The 17308-nt window shown below is 43.0% G+C and overlaps 1 protein-coding gene across 3 annotated transcripts; it reads left to right on the top strand.

Moving 5' to 3' along the window:
* The first annotated feature begins 4056 nt into the window (after positions 1-4056).
* CE1H17orf75 (chromosome E1 C17orf75 homolog) lies at positions 4057-15420 on the top strand. Of its 3 annotated transcripts, none has more exons than XM_030295823.2 (10): positions 4057-4230; positions 4921-5001; positions 6083-6208; positions 7088-7231; positions 7470-7527; positions 9780-9899; positions 10868-10932; positions 11086-11222; positions 12587-12690; positions 13267-15420. In XM_030295823.2, exons 1-10 carry the CDS (start codon positions 4091-4093, stop codon positions 13480-13482), a joined length of 1191 nt encoding a protein of 396 aa, XP_030151683.1. In that variant the 5' UTR covers positions 4057-4090; the 3' UTR covers positions 13483-15420. The 3 variants fall into 3 exon arrangements, with proteins under 3 accessions (XP_030151683.1, XP_030151682.1, XP_030151684.1); XM_030295822.1 differs by having other exon boundaries at positions 4063-4230; positions 11068-11222; XM_030295824.1 differs by having other exon boundaries at positions 4063-4230; positions 11068-11222; positions 12587-12643; positions 13267-13386.
* Positions 15421-17308: the final 1888 nt, after the last annotated feature.

Genomic DNA, 17308 nt, shown 5'->3' with positions numbered 1-17308 from the left:
CACCGATACACTCGCGAATTGAAGGAAAAAAACAAACAAACAAAAAAACCTGGGAAGATTGCCAGCGTAATTAAGGGCAGACTACAAATAAAGAATAATGAGAGAACGCTCAATTTTTAATTTTGTTTCATTGCCCGGATTAATCCTTGCTGTACTAAGGGTTGGGCATTTGCCTGCTAAGTCAAAGAAGTCGCAGTCTCTGCCTGGTGACTTGCAGGTTGGTGACAGATGAGTAAACGAGGCAGTGTGGTCAGCGCTGTGATGGGGGAAATACAAGGGGCTGCGGACAGAAGAGGAACACAGGAAAAGGGCCTTGGAGGCCACGGGGGAGTCAAGAAAGGTTTTCTGAACTGAAAAGTTAATGGGAGCAAGGGAGGTGGAGGAGAGCGGATCTCATTGAAGGAGCAAAACGTGCAAGTCTTTGAGACTTAGCGCCTGAAACACACCAGGGGTTTTCGGACCGGAACTCATAGCAGTGGGGCTGGTGGCAAGAGACTATCCTAGGGAGAAAAAAGGGAATCCAGACTGGAAAGGGAGAAGTAAAACCGTATTCGCAGATCGCATGATTTTGTTACGGGCTGAACTTCACTCACAAAGAAAAATTAGTAAGCCCTAACCCCCAGTGCCTCAGAATGTGGCTTTTAGCGGTGAGCAAGCTGCCACTCTAGTAGAGGAAACACTAAGTACGTCATGTCGGGAGTGATAACTGCACTGAAGTAGAACTAAACAATATGAGGGGGCACGGTAGAGACTGATGGTTTGACAGCAGAGATTTGTGTGGGATGTTTTTTTGTACAGGGCATTTTCTGTCTCTCTCAGGAGGCTGCATTTGTGCAGAAAACCGAATAATAACGAGGGAGAAGAAAAAAAAAACATGCAAATATCTGGGGGCATTCCAGACGGAGAGAAGAGCAAATTAAAAAACTGTTACACTGGGGGGGGGGCCGCGGGGGGGGGTTGAAATATTTGAGAAACACAGGAAATGTGACCAGGACAGAGTGAGCAAGGAGAGGGTGATGGGAAATGAAGACAGAGGGGGAATTAAGGCTAAATTATGAAGGCCTCCGTGCATCACATAATAAGAGCCCTTTTAGTAGAGTTGTTTCTAAGACCCGAGCAGGAGAATACAATACAAAATAGCAGTTAAGATTATAGATTGATCACTTATATTGACTGAGCCTCAGTTTTCTTCTCATCTATAAAGTGAGGATAAACCCCTCTGTTACAGAGTCGGTCAAGGATAAATGAAATAAAACATAAATAACCTGGCCCATGGTTACTGCTAACTAAATGACAACTATTAAAGTATAAATGCTGTATTCATATGATTATTGTCACATTATTATTGACACTTGACAGACCAACTCGCAAAGACTAACGTCCTCAGATTGTGTTCGTAGATGGTCAAGAAGCCAGCGATGAGATTCCGTAAGATCACCCTGTCTGCATTACTTTCTTGGCAGTAGTCACATTCTGCCCCTCCCGGTGTGCATGCCTTTTCTCCTTCAGTTGTGTGTGCCAGGACAACAACTTAAATACTGGATTGTCTTTCTATATGTGCACATATTCTAATTCATTCTTTTTGATAGTTGCATAGTCTTCTAGTACACATGTATTTCTTCCTGCTGCTATAACAAATTCACCACAAATTTAGTGACAATACAGATTTATTATATTGCAGTTCTGGAGGTAGAAGTTTGAAATGGAGGGGTGCCTGGGTGGCTCAGTGGATTAAGCATCCGACTTCGACTCAGGTCATGATCTCACAGTTTGTGGACTTGAGCCCTGCAACTGGCTCTGTACCAGCGGTGCAGAGCCTGCTTAGGATTCTCTCTTTCTCCCTTTCTTTGCCGATTCCCCACTTGTGCTCTCTCTCTCTCTCACAAAAATAAATAAACATGAAAAAAAAGTTGAAAATCCATTTCAATTCTGAAATGAATTGGCAGGCCTGTATTCTTTCTGAAAGCTTTAGGTGAGAATCATTTATTGCCTTTTCTAGCTTCTCGTAGATGCCCAAATTCCTTGGTTACCAAATCACTTCAGTCTCTGCATTATATGTCACAATTGCCTTCTCCTCTCTGATTTCCTGCCTCCATCTTAGAGAGACTTGTGGGTTACACTGGGCCCACTTGGATAATCCAAGAAAGTCTTCCCATTTCAAGTTCCTTAATATTTTTAAAAAATGTTTATTTAATTTTGAGAGAGAGAGACAGTGCAAGCAGGGGAGAGGCAGAGAGAGTGAGACATAATCTGAAGCAGACTCCAGGCTCCCAACTGTCAGCACAGAGCCCAACACAGGGCTTGAATTCATGGACCTTGAGATCATGACCTGAGTTGAAGTTGGACACAACCGACTGAGCCACCCAGGTGCCCCTCAAGTTCCTTAATATTTTTTAAAGTTTATTTATTCATTTTAAAGAGAGAGAGAGAGAGAGAGCATGAGTGGCAGAGAGGGAAGGAGAGAGAGAATCCCAAGTAGGCTCTGCTTTGTCAGCACAGACCCTGAAGTGGGGCTTGAACTCATGAACCATGAGTTCAAGTTCTTTAATTTAATCACACCGGCAGAATCCCTTTTGCTGTGTGAGGTAACATATTTTCAGTTGCCAGAGATTAGGACATGGACATCTTGGGGGGTGGGTATTCTGCCTACCACTGCATGCACCGAAACTTACATAATCAGTCTTCTATTGACCAACATTCAGATTGTGTCTAGTTTTTCATCATTACAAACCAGGCTGCAAGGAATATTTTTGGACTCATGTATTTTCACACTTATATGCCTGTATCCATTTGATGATGTCCTGGTGTTGCACTGATAGTCAAAGGGTATGTGCATTTAAAATATTGACAAGCATTTTCAAATTCCTTTTCTAAACCATATGCATTGGGGTGCCCAGCTGGCTCATTTGGCAGGGCATGCAACTCTTCATCTCAGGGGTGTGAGTTCAAGCCCCACATTGGGTGCAGAGATTACTTAATAAAATATTGAGGCACCTGGGTGGCTCAGTCGGTTAAGCGTGGGACTCTCGGAGTTTCGGCTCAGGTCATGACCTCATGGTTTCGTAGGTTCGAGCCCTGTGTCCAGCTCTGTGCTGACAGTGTGGAGTTGGCTTGGGATTCTCTTATCTCTCTACCTGTCTCTCTCTCTGCCTCTCCCCTGCTCATGCTGTCTCTGTCTCTCTCAAAAATAAATAGACTTAAAAAGAGGTTTTTTTTTAATTAAAAAATCCTAAAAAATTAAAATTAACCGCGTGTAGTAATTTTATTCCTATCAACTGTTTATGAGACTGACTGCTTCTTCACATACCTCAACACAAGGTACCATCAAACTTTCAAATCTCTGCTAACCTGTCAGGTGAAAACTTGTACAATATACCATCAATTTCATTTGAAATTGAACAGTTTATTTACTTATTTTTCATTTCTATTTCCTCTGTGAACTGCCTACTGTCTTTTTTTTTTTTCCTGACGAACGACAGCCATTCATCTATTATATATGTTGCAAATATTTTTCCTAGTTGGTCATTTGTGTTTTGACTTTGAGCCACACAGAAGTGTTTAGTTTTTTACCTAGTCAGATTTATTAATCTTTTCCCATGTGGCTTCTACGTGTTTCAAACATTTAGAAAGGCCTTCTTCAAGAATCTTTAAAATTCTCCCGTATTTTCACCTGGGAGGAGCATTTTAAAATTCTTTTAAATCTTTTATCAAACTGGTGAATGTGAATGCGTGTCCACGCCCCCCTGAAAGGTGGTAGGAGGACAGATTCAACCTTTTCCACGTGGCTAGCTAGCTGCACCATATGTATTAGCTAAGTCTCCTAGACGTCTTGAACGCTAGCCAGAGGAGAAAAGGAGCCAAAAGAGGAATGGTAAAAGATTCTGCGTGACTCGGCGCACCCGCGAGCCCCTTTGAGGAGAAAAGCGCTCCTAGGCCAGCCGGCTTCCTGACCTGCGACCCGGGAAACCGGCGGAACGCAGTTGTGCGAGGGCTGGGAGCCGCACGAGCCCGGCCTCGCAGGACTGTACGGCAGCGGGGGAGTGGTTTGGCGGGAACACAGGGCCGCTCGGAGGCCGCCGCCGCCGCCGCGATGCTCCCCTCCTTGCAAGAGTCTCTGGATGGGGATGAAAAGGAGCTAGAGAGCAGCGAGGAGGGAGGCCCCGCCGAGGAGCGAAGACCCGAGCCACCGCCCAGCAGCCACTACTGCCTCTACAGCTACCGCGGAAGCAGGTGCAGCGCCCGGGTCGTCTCTATGGCCCCGCCCCGGCCCCGCATCTCGGCCCCGCATCCCGTCCCTGGCGGCTCGAAAAGCCTTCTTCCCCTCGGCTAGCTAGAGTGTCTGGCCCTAAGCTCGCTTCACGCCGTTCTTCCTGGCCACCGTCCTGGACTGTCGTGCCCCTCCTAAGCCTCCGTTCCCCAACTGTCCCTGTCGTCTTCTCAGCCCTTTCCTGTCGCCCCTGCCCTTTGGCGCAGTGCTTCGCACGCTCTCTAACGTCAATTTCTACCCCTGTCCTTCCTGTTACTATCGCCTGTTTTCTTCCATTGACCCCACACATTCCCCCCCCCCCCCCCGATTATCCTCTGCCCTCGCTGCCTCTATTTCCTCTGTTGGGGCAGACATCCCTGGGGCTCTCTGGGCCCTGTAAAGTCTGGTTTTTAGAAGAAATTTCTTTGACTTTTGTGGATATCTAATTTAACCTTTCCTCCAGCCCTTAACGGCCTGGAGAGAGAAGGGGCTTTTGTCAGCACTGTTTCATGGGTTTTCCCTGCCATGAGGATAGGCAATGGAGGATCCATGCACTTCCACCTTGCAGCATTTTAGTTGACTGTTCACCCGCACCCTGCTTACAGGGGTAGGGGCCATACTCCGCTTGAGTTATAGCCCATAATTGATAGCTGTATTGCTTTTGCCATGTGCAGGTTGGCACAGCAGCGAGGGGACAGTGACGATGGAAGCCCAAGTGGCACAAATGCAGGAACTCCCTCTGGTGATGATTTCAGGTAAAAACATCTTGGCCATAACCCGTGCGTGTGCAGTTATCTTCTGTGCATCTCTCTGTCCTCTAGATATCAGTGGGTATCCTATTTCCATTCGGCTTTCCCCAAGTCAAACCATCAAGCCCACCTATCCCCTAGGAACCTCATCTGGATTTCCTCATTAGTTCATTCATTCAAGGCTAGGCAGATTGAAATACTGGTGGTGCCCCTGCTGATTAGCCAGAGGCAATGAATCTTAGTTCTTGATTGGAAACTGCATTAGAGATTCAATATCATATGGGTATAAAGTGATTTAAAATCCTCCCTTCCTCCCCCTCCTTTCAATACCTTTTCAGAGCTTCTCTGCTATGCTCTAGAATGTAAACTCCAGGAGATTGTTGTCTCTCTGGTTCACTGGTATCTCCCTACCTGGCACCTAGGTAGGTACTAGGGTAGACGTTTGGTTTTTAGGTTTATTTATTCTGAGAGAGACAAGAGAAAGTGTGAGCGGGGGAGGGGCAGAGAGAGAGACAGACAGACAGACAGAAAGAAAAAGAGAGCCCCAAGTAGGCTCCACACTGTCAGCACAGAGCCTGACGCAGGGCTCGATCCCACGAACCATGAGATCATGACCTAGGCCCAAACCAAGAGTCAGATACTCAACCGACTAAGCCTCCCAGGAACCCTTAGGGTAGACATTTAATACCTATTTAATAAATGAATGGATGAATTAATGAACCTTAACACTTGATGCAAAGTAGGGTATACTACAAAAATATGTTCACTGACTGGATGATGGATGGTTTAAGGAATTTTTCAGGTGTTGCAATAGTATTGTATTGTGAAAAGTAGGTAAGGTGAGTGGAGGGGATTCCAGTGGAGTCATAATACTAGAGAGAATGAGCTGGAAAGGTAGGATTATTTTAAGTGTTTGATGATGTAGATCCTACTCGGCGACATACACTCCTAGAAGGCTCGCCAACAGGAAACATAAGCTTTTTCAAGTCCTTAAAGAGATTGGGGCTTTTGGTAATATTCTGCCTTACGGGGTGTGCGTGCATTAGTCCACTGGTAAGGGATGTGTGTCTTTTATTTATTTGTCAAGCCTCTCCTTGGTGGACACTAATCTGCCATCTGAAGCGGAGCCAGACCTGCGTAGTTTCATTGCTAAGCGTCTTTCTAAGGGAGCAGTGTTTGAAGGGCTGGGTAATGTTGCATCTGTGGAGCTGAGGTAAGTGTAAAATGTGCTGTGTCCTGAATTTTTCTTTCTGGGCTAAATATGAGAAGTGATGAGAAATTCCAAACGATCAGCTCTTACTAGACTTGCAAAGTGCATCTTTGTTCCCTGGCGGCCTGAGCACTGGGTCTCTCTCTCACACACACACACACACATTTGTGGAATGGAATTACTTGAATGGCAGACTCTGCCTCCTAAGTGCACTTATTTAGTCTTGCACTTGGAAGAAGAGAGTTAATTACCAAAACGAAAATTGTACACTTGACAGTCTGTAAAGAGCTTTCACAAACTTTGATGCCATTCTCTCTACAAAGGGGTCAAAGAGCAGAGAAGCAAATATAGTCAAAGACACTAAGATCACAAGGCTGGTCATGTTGATGGAGTTCAGGTGTAAACATAGGTGTCCTCCGTTGAATTCCAGCCATCTTTCCGTTACATCCCTTGACTGTAGTTCACTTCAGAATATGATTTTAGCATCAAGTCCCCTCAGAGGACAGCCACAGGCCAAAGATAAAGCCACAGGATAAACATGTTGTATCTGCCTGGAGCGTCAGGGTTTAGGGGAGAGAACATGGTTATATTTATGTAAATGTGGATATACCAAGAATGACAAGAGAATTTGTATGTGTTTTTCACGTAAGAGAGGAGAATTCAAAGGAATTCTGTTAGGTGCTGCTTTTGCTAAAGCCCATGATGGTGCATGTTAATTTTCTTCTGCTATTACAAGTAAACCAAGGAAGAGTCTAGGAAGTTCCGACCCCGTTTGCAATCTAACAGTATTGCCAGATCCAGATGATCAGGGTTCAGAGCAGTCCGTAAAATTAGGTGCATGAGTTAGCAAAATACTACATTTTACTGGTTTTTCTTTTCCAGGATTCCAGATTACCGGGTCGGTTGTTATTACTGTCTTTTCCAGCAAGAAAAACTGCTTCCTGAAACAGCAACAGTGGACTCTGAACGTAACGCTTCAGAGTATGTGGTCTGTTTTTTAGGAGGGTCTGAAAAAGGACTTGAGCTATATCCTTTCTTTTGTCTTTGATGGTATCAGGAAGAAAAACATGGAAAGCCAGGTGGAGGAGTATTACTACCAACCTCTTAAGAGCTTTTCTACCCCTTAAGTGTTTGCTTCGTTTCATACCTTCATATGACCACTTTGTCTTTGAATTTACAGTTTTCATTGAGAGATTTTATATTTCCCATTGAGAGATAAAAACACTGTCTTGATCCATCCTTTATTGCTTCCTTAAGAACATACTTTCAGGCTTGAATTGGACAAGTACATTCAAGGCCTGAAAAATAACATGAACTGTGAGGTAAGATGATTGTTTTAACTATTCAGCTTGAGATGATTAACATACTATAACTGCTGTACTTATGAAACCAAACAGGTGGATACAAAGACACACAGATTCTAAAAATGTACTGCTTTATGGGCTAGAAGGGTACTTGTTAAGAGAAGCAGGGAACCTAGTCCTGTAAGTGCTCTAAGTTTCACAAGACTGCTTCTAATATTTTGTATCCATGAAAGATATGCTCTATTAAATTCAGTGTATATGGTTAACTTGCCAAGAAGGAAGAGTATGCTCTTTTCCTGGCTTCTAGGCCCCTAAGATTTATATTCTGGTCAGAACTAATGCCCATGAAGAAGCCTCTGGCACCAAAGACATGCTATATAGTGGTCTAACTGCCCTTGAACTCAACATCAAAGATTTTTAGAAAAATCCCATTTTTCATTAATCGATCTTTTGTGAATTAGACACATCTGTATTGATTAATTTATCCATACCTTTAAAAAACTACACACTCCACTTGTGGCAGTTGCTAAAGTCGTTAAGAATTACGACTTTACGGGGCGCCTGGGTGGCGCAGTCGGTTAAGCGTCTGACTTTAGCCAGGTCACGATCTCGCGGTCCGTGAGTTCGAGCCCCGCGTCAGGCTCTGGGCTGATGGCTCAGAGCCTGGAGCCTGTTTCCGATTCTGTGTCTCCCTCTCTCTCTGCCCCTCCCCCGTTCATGCTCTGTCTCTCTCTGTCCCAAAAATAAATAAACATTGAAAAAAAAGAATTACGACTTTACTACCCATTACACGTGGTAACAATTCCTTTTGTCATGAGCTTACAAGTTCCTGCAGGAAGGAGAGCATAGGAGTGAGCCAGAGCAATGAGTCCGGGGCAAGCTGCTCTCCTAGAGTGGAGCTCTTCTGCTAGTCCCCAGTGAGCAGCACAGCCCAGAAAACCAGATATGCTCAGCCCAGATATGCACAGCCCAGAAAACCAGATATGCAGCATGTCTGACAGCTGGAGTGCTTTGATGAGCTAACTTGTGTGTCCTTCTCTGATCCCGTTCGCATGTGAATGAACTATCTCATTCCTTCAGCCTTTCAGCAGGTGCTTTATAAGCTCACACGTGGATGTTTCAGGCACTCCCAGGTGCTGGAGAGACAAGAATTATTAAGAGAGTATCTCCTGGGGGGCCTGGCTGACTCAGCTGGTAGAGCATGACTCTTATCTCCGGGTTGTGAATTCGATCTCTCCTTTGGTGTAGAGATTACTGAAAAATAAAATCTTAAAAGAAGAAAATCTCCAGAGTGCACACGGTATACTGGGGGGGGGGGGGGGGGGATGGACAAGTAAGTGCTCGACATTTCCCAGTGACAACATAGCATGGAACCCTATTGATTTGGTCTCTTTGTTTTATGTAATGCATTTCTTTTTTTTTTTAATTTTTTTTTTTCAACGTTTATTTATTTTTGGGACAGAGAGAGACAGAGCATGAACGGGGGAGGGGCAGAGAGAGAGGGAGACACAGAATCGGAAACAGGCTCCAGGCTCTGAGCCATCAGCCCAGAGCCTGACGCGGGGCTCGAACTCACGGACCGCAAGATCGTGACCTGGCTGAAGTCGGACGCTTAACCGACTGCGCCACCCAGGCGCCCCTGTTTTATGTAATGCATTTCTAAGTGTGTGTGTTTTTTTGGTTTGGTTTTGTTTTTAAAGTAGGTTTCACACCAAACATGGGGCTTGAACTCACAACCCTGAGATCAAGAGTCCCATCCCATGCTTTACCAACTGAACCAGCCAGGTGCTCCTTAAGAAATTCAGTACAGAATTAATCCCCACTGTGCTCAGCAAGCCTAGGAAAATTATATCACAATTCCTTTTTTGAGTTGGTCGTGTTAGCTTGAAAAAAGGAAGTGTCTATCCCCAGTTCTTTACACTGTAAAGAGTATCATGAATTGGGGCACCTGGGTGGCTTAGTCAGTTGATGGTCTGACTCCTGATTTCATCTCAGGTCATGATCCCAGCGTAGTGGGATTCAGACCTGCATCGGGCTCTGTGCTGAGCATGGAGCCTGCTGGGGATTCATTCTCTCTCTCTCTCTCTCTCTCTCTCTCTCTCTCTCTCTCTCCCCCCCCCTCCCTCCCTCTGCCTTTCTTCCCTTTGTGTGTGTGCTCCCTCTCTCTCTCTCTCAACAAATAAATAGATAACTACATATCATGAAGAAAATGTTAAGTCCACTAAAGTGAAGGCTTATATTAAACCAAATAACATTCTTTCTTAATCTAGGAAAGGGGCCTGGAGAACCATATAAAATCCTACTTGAGCAGCTGGTTTGAGGATGTTGTATGCCCAATCCAAAGGGTGGTTCTTCTCTTTCAGGAGAAGCTTACCTTTCTGCTGCATGCCGTGAGTATTGCCCAAACAAAAGCATTTCTTTAATTGAGAGTCACGTTGACGGAGTCTGGATTATTTAAAGACATACTCACTGTCTCTGAACATTACTTTTTCCCTCCTGAATATTCAAACTATGCTTGCAATCGGGATAGACCACTTTGTTTACTGAGATCTAGAAAGTTCTATTCCTAAGGTAGAATCACAAATACTAAATCTTCCTAATAGGATGAACATTTTTAAATAATACTTTTTGAAGTGATCTGGGAGAGGTATAATTTCCAAAACAATTTGAAAAGGAAAATAAAAATCCAAAGTGATTTTAACCATATAAAAATGTCCAAATAGGGGCGCCTGGCTGGCTCAGTCAGTAAAGCGTACAACCCTTAATCTGGGGGATGTAAATTCTAGCCCCACATTGGGGATAGAGTTTACTTAAAAAAAAAAAATGCCAGATGAAAAATGAAAAATGCATTAACATATCCAGGCAATGGGGAAGGCTAGAGTATATGGCCAGGCTTTTATGTAAATATGTGGTGGGTAAATTCAGTGGAGACTGGATGGTCCATGAGACCAGGGTGGTAAAGCACGTTTTAGACTGCCCACTGAGGCCTCTAAACAAGGCTCTGGAGGGGCGCCTGGGTGACGCAGTCGGTTAAGCGTCCGACTTCAGCCAGGTCACGATCTCGCGGTCCGTGAGTTCGAGCCCCGCGTAGGGCTCTGGGCTGATGGCTCGGAGCCTGGAGCCTGTTTCCGATTCTGTGTCTCCCTCTCTCTCTGCCCCTCCCCCGTTCATGCTCTGTCTCTCTGTCCCAAAAATAAATAAACGTTGAAAAAAAAAATTAAAAAAAAAACAAAACAAGGCTCTGGAGAGTTCTGGGCTAGTGCAGTGGTTATTGGGGAAGCTGAAGTTTAGTCTCAAGTAGCTGCTCAATAAGGAAAACTGATACATGTATCAATTAGGCTTTATTTTTCTCTTGTAGGCTCTCAGTTATACCCCTGTTGAAGTTAAAGAATCAGATGAAAAAACAAAGAGAGACATTAACAGGTAAAGAACAGTTTTGCAAGGAAGGAAACTTTTCCACAGCAAGCCTGATATACATCTTTAACTCCCCATCCCCACACCGACCCCAGAATGAATTTGCTTTCTCCCTCTTATCCTGTAATACTGTGTGTGGAAAAGAACTTGTGTGTACGGCAGGTTTCTGAGCGTAGCCAGTCTTCAAGGCCTCATCCACGAAGGCACCATGACGTCTTTGTGCATGGCCATGACAGAGGAGCCGCGTAAATCTGTGGTCATCGATTGTAGTAGCTCCCAGCCCCAGTTCTACAATGCAGGTGAGCGCAACTTCTGAGGCACTCTTGGGAGCCTGTTTTTGCACTGAAAACACATGATACAAATTTATCCGTCCTGGTTGTGCACTTGTACATGTTTATCTCAAACTCACCAAAAACAATAGCAATCCTAGAACCAGGATTGCTGGTTAGAATAGAATCCATGGAAATCCTGCCATGCCAGGCAATTCCCCTCCTGTGTATATAGAGAAATTCTCATATGTGTGCATAAGGAAACAAGTACAAAAATGTTCATAAAGGCGTCATTTGAAATAGCAGACTGGAAGCAAATGTTTATCAACAGGAAGATTGAAAAACTTACATTTGTACAGTGGAGTTCTACATAGCAGCAAAAATGCATGAACTAGAGCCGTGTGCCTTGGTATAGCTCAGAAGCATACTATTTAGTGAATCAGCTATTAAAGAAAAATACATAACATTTTAACGTATGCAAAGTAATACTATCTAGGGCTTAGAGATAAAAAGAAGTATGTGGCAAAAGTTCTCTGCCCCTTTCCCGCTTATGCTCATGCTCTCTCTCAAAAATAAAAAAAAATATTTAAAAATAAATAAGTGGGAATAATAATCCTTTCTGATGGGAAAGGAGGGGAGTGTGATTGGGAAGAGGCACACAGGGCTCCAGCCAGTTGTTTTTTGTTTTGTTTTGTTTTTTAATATTTATTTTTGAGAGAGAGACAGAGTGTGAGTAGGGGAGGGGCAGAGAGAGAGGCAGACACAGAATCTGAAGCAGGTTCCAGGCGCTGAGCTGTCAGCACAGAGCCCGACGTGGGGCTTGAACTTGGGAATGACGAGATCATGACCTACACTGAAGTTGGATGCTTAACTGACTGAGCCACCCAGGCGCCCCGCCAGTTGGTATTTCTTAGCCAGGTGTTGAGTAAATTATTTTTTTAGGGGGCGCCTGGGTGGCGCAGTCAGTTAAGCGTCCGACTTCAGCCAGGTCACGATCTCGCGGTCCATGAGTTCGAGCCCTGCGTCGGGCTCTGGGCTGATGGCTCAGAGCCTGGAGCCTGTTTCCGAGTCTGTGTCTCCCTCTCTCTCTGCCCCTCCCCCGTTCATGCTCTGTCTCTCTCTGTCCCAAAAATAAATAAACGTTGAAAAAAAAAATTTTTTTTTTTAAATTATTTTTTTAGACTGTTATAGAAGTCTTAAATAATTCACTATAAGTGTTTTTATCAAGAAAGAAAATCCCGACGTACACACATATTGAATCATGATGTTGTACACTTGAAACTAATATATGTCATTTACACCTGTTAATAAATAAATGAAATAAATAGAACAAATGTCTTATGCTTTGTAGGATTTCATTTTTATTCGTTTAATTTTTCTAAAATACCTTATAGGAAGCAACCGGTTTTGTGAGGATTGGATGCAGGCTTTTTTGAATGGCACCGAAGGAGGTAACCCTTTTCTTTTTCGACAAGTACTGGAGAACTTTAAACTAAAGGTAATTAATTGGCTATGTGCCAAATGCCACATATAATTTTTGTCTGAATTTTCATTAGTACCAGTGAGAGAGTAACAGATCTGCTTTACGGCTGTGATGTCTGTTAAACAGGACGTTCTCAAAACCAGAATCTCCAGAAGCCATTTACTTTATATTTTTCAGGAGCTTGTGCATTTATATCCTTGCATTTCCAATTAATTGGGTTGAACGCTTGCTTGCATCTCAGGCACATCAGTCTTCTAATTTGTGATGTATCTTAGTTGGGAACTGTGCGTGCACGCGTGTGCACACACACCCCAGTTCGGTGCCTAAGGGTTCAGAATTCTGATGGGGAGGAATGTTGTTACTTTATTTAGTTGATTTTAAAAGTATTTTTAAAAGTATTTTTATAAAGCAATTTCATAAGAAATTTTGTTCTCCCATGGGCAAAGCATATTAGCAGTAAGAATGATAGAAATATTTAAAATAAAAAACATCTCAGCAATGTAAGTTGAGTTCTCAGCTGGATAGGAGATATTTTTCAGGCTTCATTATTATCTCACTAAGCACATATTTAACTGGGAAATCTTTTTCTAGGCCATACAAGACACAAATAATTTGAAGAGATTTATCCGACAGGCAGAAATGAATCATTATGCTTTGTTTAAATGCTACACGTTCCTGAAGAACTGTGGGAGTGGAGATATCCTTCTGAAGATTGTTAAAGTGGAACACGAAGAAATGCCCGAGGCCAAGAACGTGGTGGCCGTCCTCGAGGAATTTATGAAAGAAGCCCTCGCCCAAAGTTTGTGATCACACGTTTTGAGATCATTGTATTGTGAAGTCGTACATTGAAGCCTTGGTGTTTGAAACTGCACTTGTCATAATTGTCATAGGATTGCTACTTAAGATTAGTTGAAACCCACTCTAGATTTTTTTCATTTTGTACTTGTAAAACTTAACTTACTTAGACATAAAAATCCGAGGACCGTCTTCACTGAGTCCCAGACGCACGTGTGTTAGAGTCGTGGAATTTTAGTATACCACTGGCCCCATAAATTCTAGACTTCGGGGGGTTGATGCTCAAAAATCTTGAACAGTAATTCTGTGGCTTCTCTGAGAAGTTGGCTGCAGTATTTAGCAATTTTTCCTCCCAGAAAAATTGTAATACTTCTTTCTTCAATGTATTATAGCTTCTTGAAAAAAATGTCCTCCTAGTCCTAGGACAAGATTAGCCCTCCAACACCATTTCAAAGATAGATCTGTGCATCCTGTGGGTGCTTGGATAGATTTTTTTGGTCTGATTGATAATGGTATGGATGATAAAACCAGCTTTTAAGTCAATACACAAATCATGAGTGTGTAAGAAATTAAATGAGCTTTAAAAATAGACGCACTAGCTTCAAGATAAAACCTTATCTCGGATGGAAAGCTACTGCGGAAGTGGCCCCCATCATTCATTTGTTCACAGGTATTTTGCCAACAGCCTGTACTTTGTCTTTTCTATGAAAATGCTAGTTTTCAGATGTTAAAACAGAAACAGTACATAAATTCTACAAGCAGACTGTAACATGAAGGACGCAAACAGATTCTTCATATCACAGTTACTCATTGATTTCAGTTTTTTGAATATTTGTTACAAGCCTCACGTTGTTTTACTCTGAATCAATTGAACGTGCCCTCATCTGGAGCCATTTATAATTCCCACGGAAGCCAACCGTAGCTACACACATATGATGGCAGTTTGTTCTGCGCAGCTCTTTAATAAATCCATTTGATAATGATTTTTGTTTAGAAGATCAGAAGTCCCATTCTCACTGCCGTCAGGATGCTCAGAGGAACACAAGCCCGTAAAAATCCTCTCCTAAACTCATCTAAATTCACTTAAGTGCTGAGTTTTAACTTTCAGAATGACTGACGATGGCCTTCTGCTTTCTCTTCTACAGAAGTCGAGGAACATGACTCACCAAGCCATTTCTTTTCCTTTAATGAGAAATACAATTCAGGATCTTCATAAAGGCTCTCCTATGGTTTTAAACTTTAATAACTTGGATTGTAGGCAGTATAGGGAAAAAAAATTCCAAATAGCATTTTTTATAGCATTACTTACAGAATGACTATGGGAAACAGGCAATTCTGTGGCACTACCCTCGAATCTTTTTCTAATGTACTCTGTTGCTCATTTAGAAATCAATTTTTTTTAATAGACAACATTAGGACCTCAACATTTGGAGTCTAAAAAAAAATATTTTTCATTTTCAAATTCACATATCAACAGCCCATGATGTAAATGGCCTTTAAAAGTAAATGTATTACCTGCTTCAAGCTATTTATGGATATAGTCAAGGTATAACTGTACATTCCTTATGTGTACTTATATGTATTTATTTTGTGATGCAGGCTCACTACATTACATAGTTGTATACCATACAGTCTTATTTTAAAGCCTGTGATGAACTATCACTACTGTAGGCAAGGACAATGGTGACCTGGAACTGGATAGCTGGTTGGCCATGAGAAGAAACTCAGAGAGCTCATGACCAGAAACATGTACTGTACTCAAATTTTAATAAGCTAATGAATTAACTTTTAAAGTTTTTAAACAGGATTTGTCCAGGCACGGAATAGATTTATGTATTACTTGTGTGCTCGACACACAGAGGAAATGTATGTTTGTCATGTATCAAAAATGGCCTCAGTTTACCTATAATTAGATTTGTAATAATAATAATAAACTGACTTAGCTTCTCACCGACAGAGTCATTTTTATTTAACTATCTCCATTCTCAACGATGACATTTTTATTCATCCGCAACAAGTTTATGGGGAAATTACACCTGTTACGCTAAGGAACCTGTTGAAGAAAATCACACCACCTGCCAGCATACACCTTTCTGCACCTCGCAGGAGGCATCAGGCAGTGTAAGGGCAGTCTCCATCGCAGTGTTTTACTCACTGTCCAAGGAAATACAGCTGTAGGACCCAATAATGCAGGTCACTTCCCCTCACTCTCACTCATTACTAACGTGACAGAACGCATGTCCTTTACCGGAGGTGCACGTATACCGGATGCAAGGAAAGCCTGCAGGCATCTGGGAGCTAAGATTCAGTTAGGACCACGTTTTCCTAACCATGCGTCTTCTCAGTAGTGGAGACCCACCCCTGACATCGACGGTCTCTCTACTTGGAGGTCTAGGAGGGCAGCCCCAGTTCTACAACTGCTAGCCTTCCCAAATGGGTCACAGACTTCGTATCATTCTGAGTTGGCATCGATGCTAGATCCTGGGGGTCAGGGGTGATTAGGGAGCAGTAATGAATTCATAGCTGTGGATTTTCTTGTAAACCACTTCCAGGAGGGCTGATAAAGAGATCCTATTAAGTGAACACCGAACAAACATTCCAAGGTTCATTACTATTACTAATGCAATGAGACTGGATCTTTAAACAAACTCCCTGACACTTCAGTGTCCTTGAACACCCGATGAACAGCTGAGGGTTGAGAGCATGAACTTTGGAACCATAGTATGAAGCCATCTATGCCATAAAGCACCTGCCAGTCACTAAACTCTAAGCCTTCCCCTCATGTGTAAATATGGGCGTATTTTATACTCACTTCACACAAGTAGCTATGCAATTAAATGAAAATAATACATTGAAAATGCCTCATCCAGTGCCCAGCACATACTAAGTAACCAGTAAATCGTCTTCATAATTACCTTATCACTGGTTAATGTCTTACAAAGTTATGGGAAGAATGAGAATCTGGTAGAAGGGAGGAACCAGAAAAGTGAAGGGGGAAGTGATAGGGAGCCAAAGGCAAAGCCATCTAAACAGCTTTTGGCTATTCAGGGAGCTTGTCTGTCAGTGCTTCAGGTATTGGAGCCTGGAACTGATGGGGTACAGGGGGTGCACGGGTGCTCAGACAGGGTCCTGATTTTCCCTCTAGGGAAGTTAGTTATCCACACTTGAAAGAGAAATGAGTTTTTTGACCTTCAGCCTGAGCTGTACTCAAGTTGTTCTAGAATGACTTTTGCAGCATTTAAAAATGTGGTTTGGGGGGGGGCGCCTAGGTGGCTCAGTCGGTTCAGTGTCCAACTTCTGCTCAGGTCATGATGTCACGGTTCATGAGTTCAAGCCCTGCGTCAGGCTCTGTGCTGACAGCTCAGAGCCTGGAGCCTGCTTTGGATCCTGTGTCCCCCTCTCCCTATGTCCCTCCCCCACTCATGCTCCGTCTCTCTCTTTCTCTCTCTCTCAAAAATAAAATAAACATTAAAAAAATTTTTTTAATGTTTTTTTTCTTTTAATAACATACAGGAAACTGATGTGAAAGAACATTATGGGAAACGACTCCCGTGCTGAATTTAACAGAGTAGTTTAATCCCCGAATGAAATTTAACGGTTATGAATTGCAAAACCACATACGCTGTCATCGGTTTAGAAAAGCTGGAGTAAACAACTCACTTCCTCAGACTTCATCCATTCAAAGCCCATTTGGTTGTTAAACCTACCAAGCACTGGACCTTCACGCTTACGCCCTTCTTGTTTTCCCCTTCTGTACGTGAACCATGTCCTTTCACCCTGAGAACGTTCCCTATCCCTTCCTCCAGATCAGAATGTTGACTGCCCCTAGAAAGACCTA

The sequence above is a fragment of the Lynx canadensis genome, chromosome E1 (genome assembly GCF_007474595.2).
Source record: "Lynx canadensis isolate LIC74 chromosome E1, mLynCan4.pri.v2, whole genome shotgun sequence".
NCBI classification, from domain to species: Eukaryota; Metazoa; Chordata; class Mammalia; order Carnivora; family Felidae; genus Lynx; species Lynx canadensis.
Note: the sequence above shows the minus strand (reverse complement) of the source record. Positions and strands in the feature narration are given on the sequence as shown.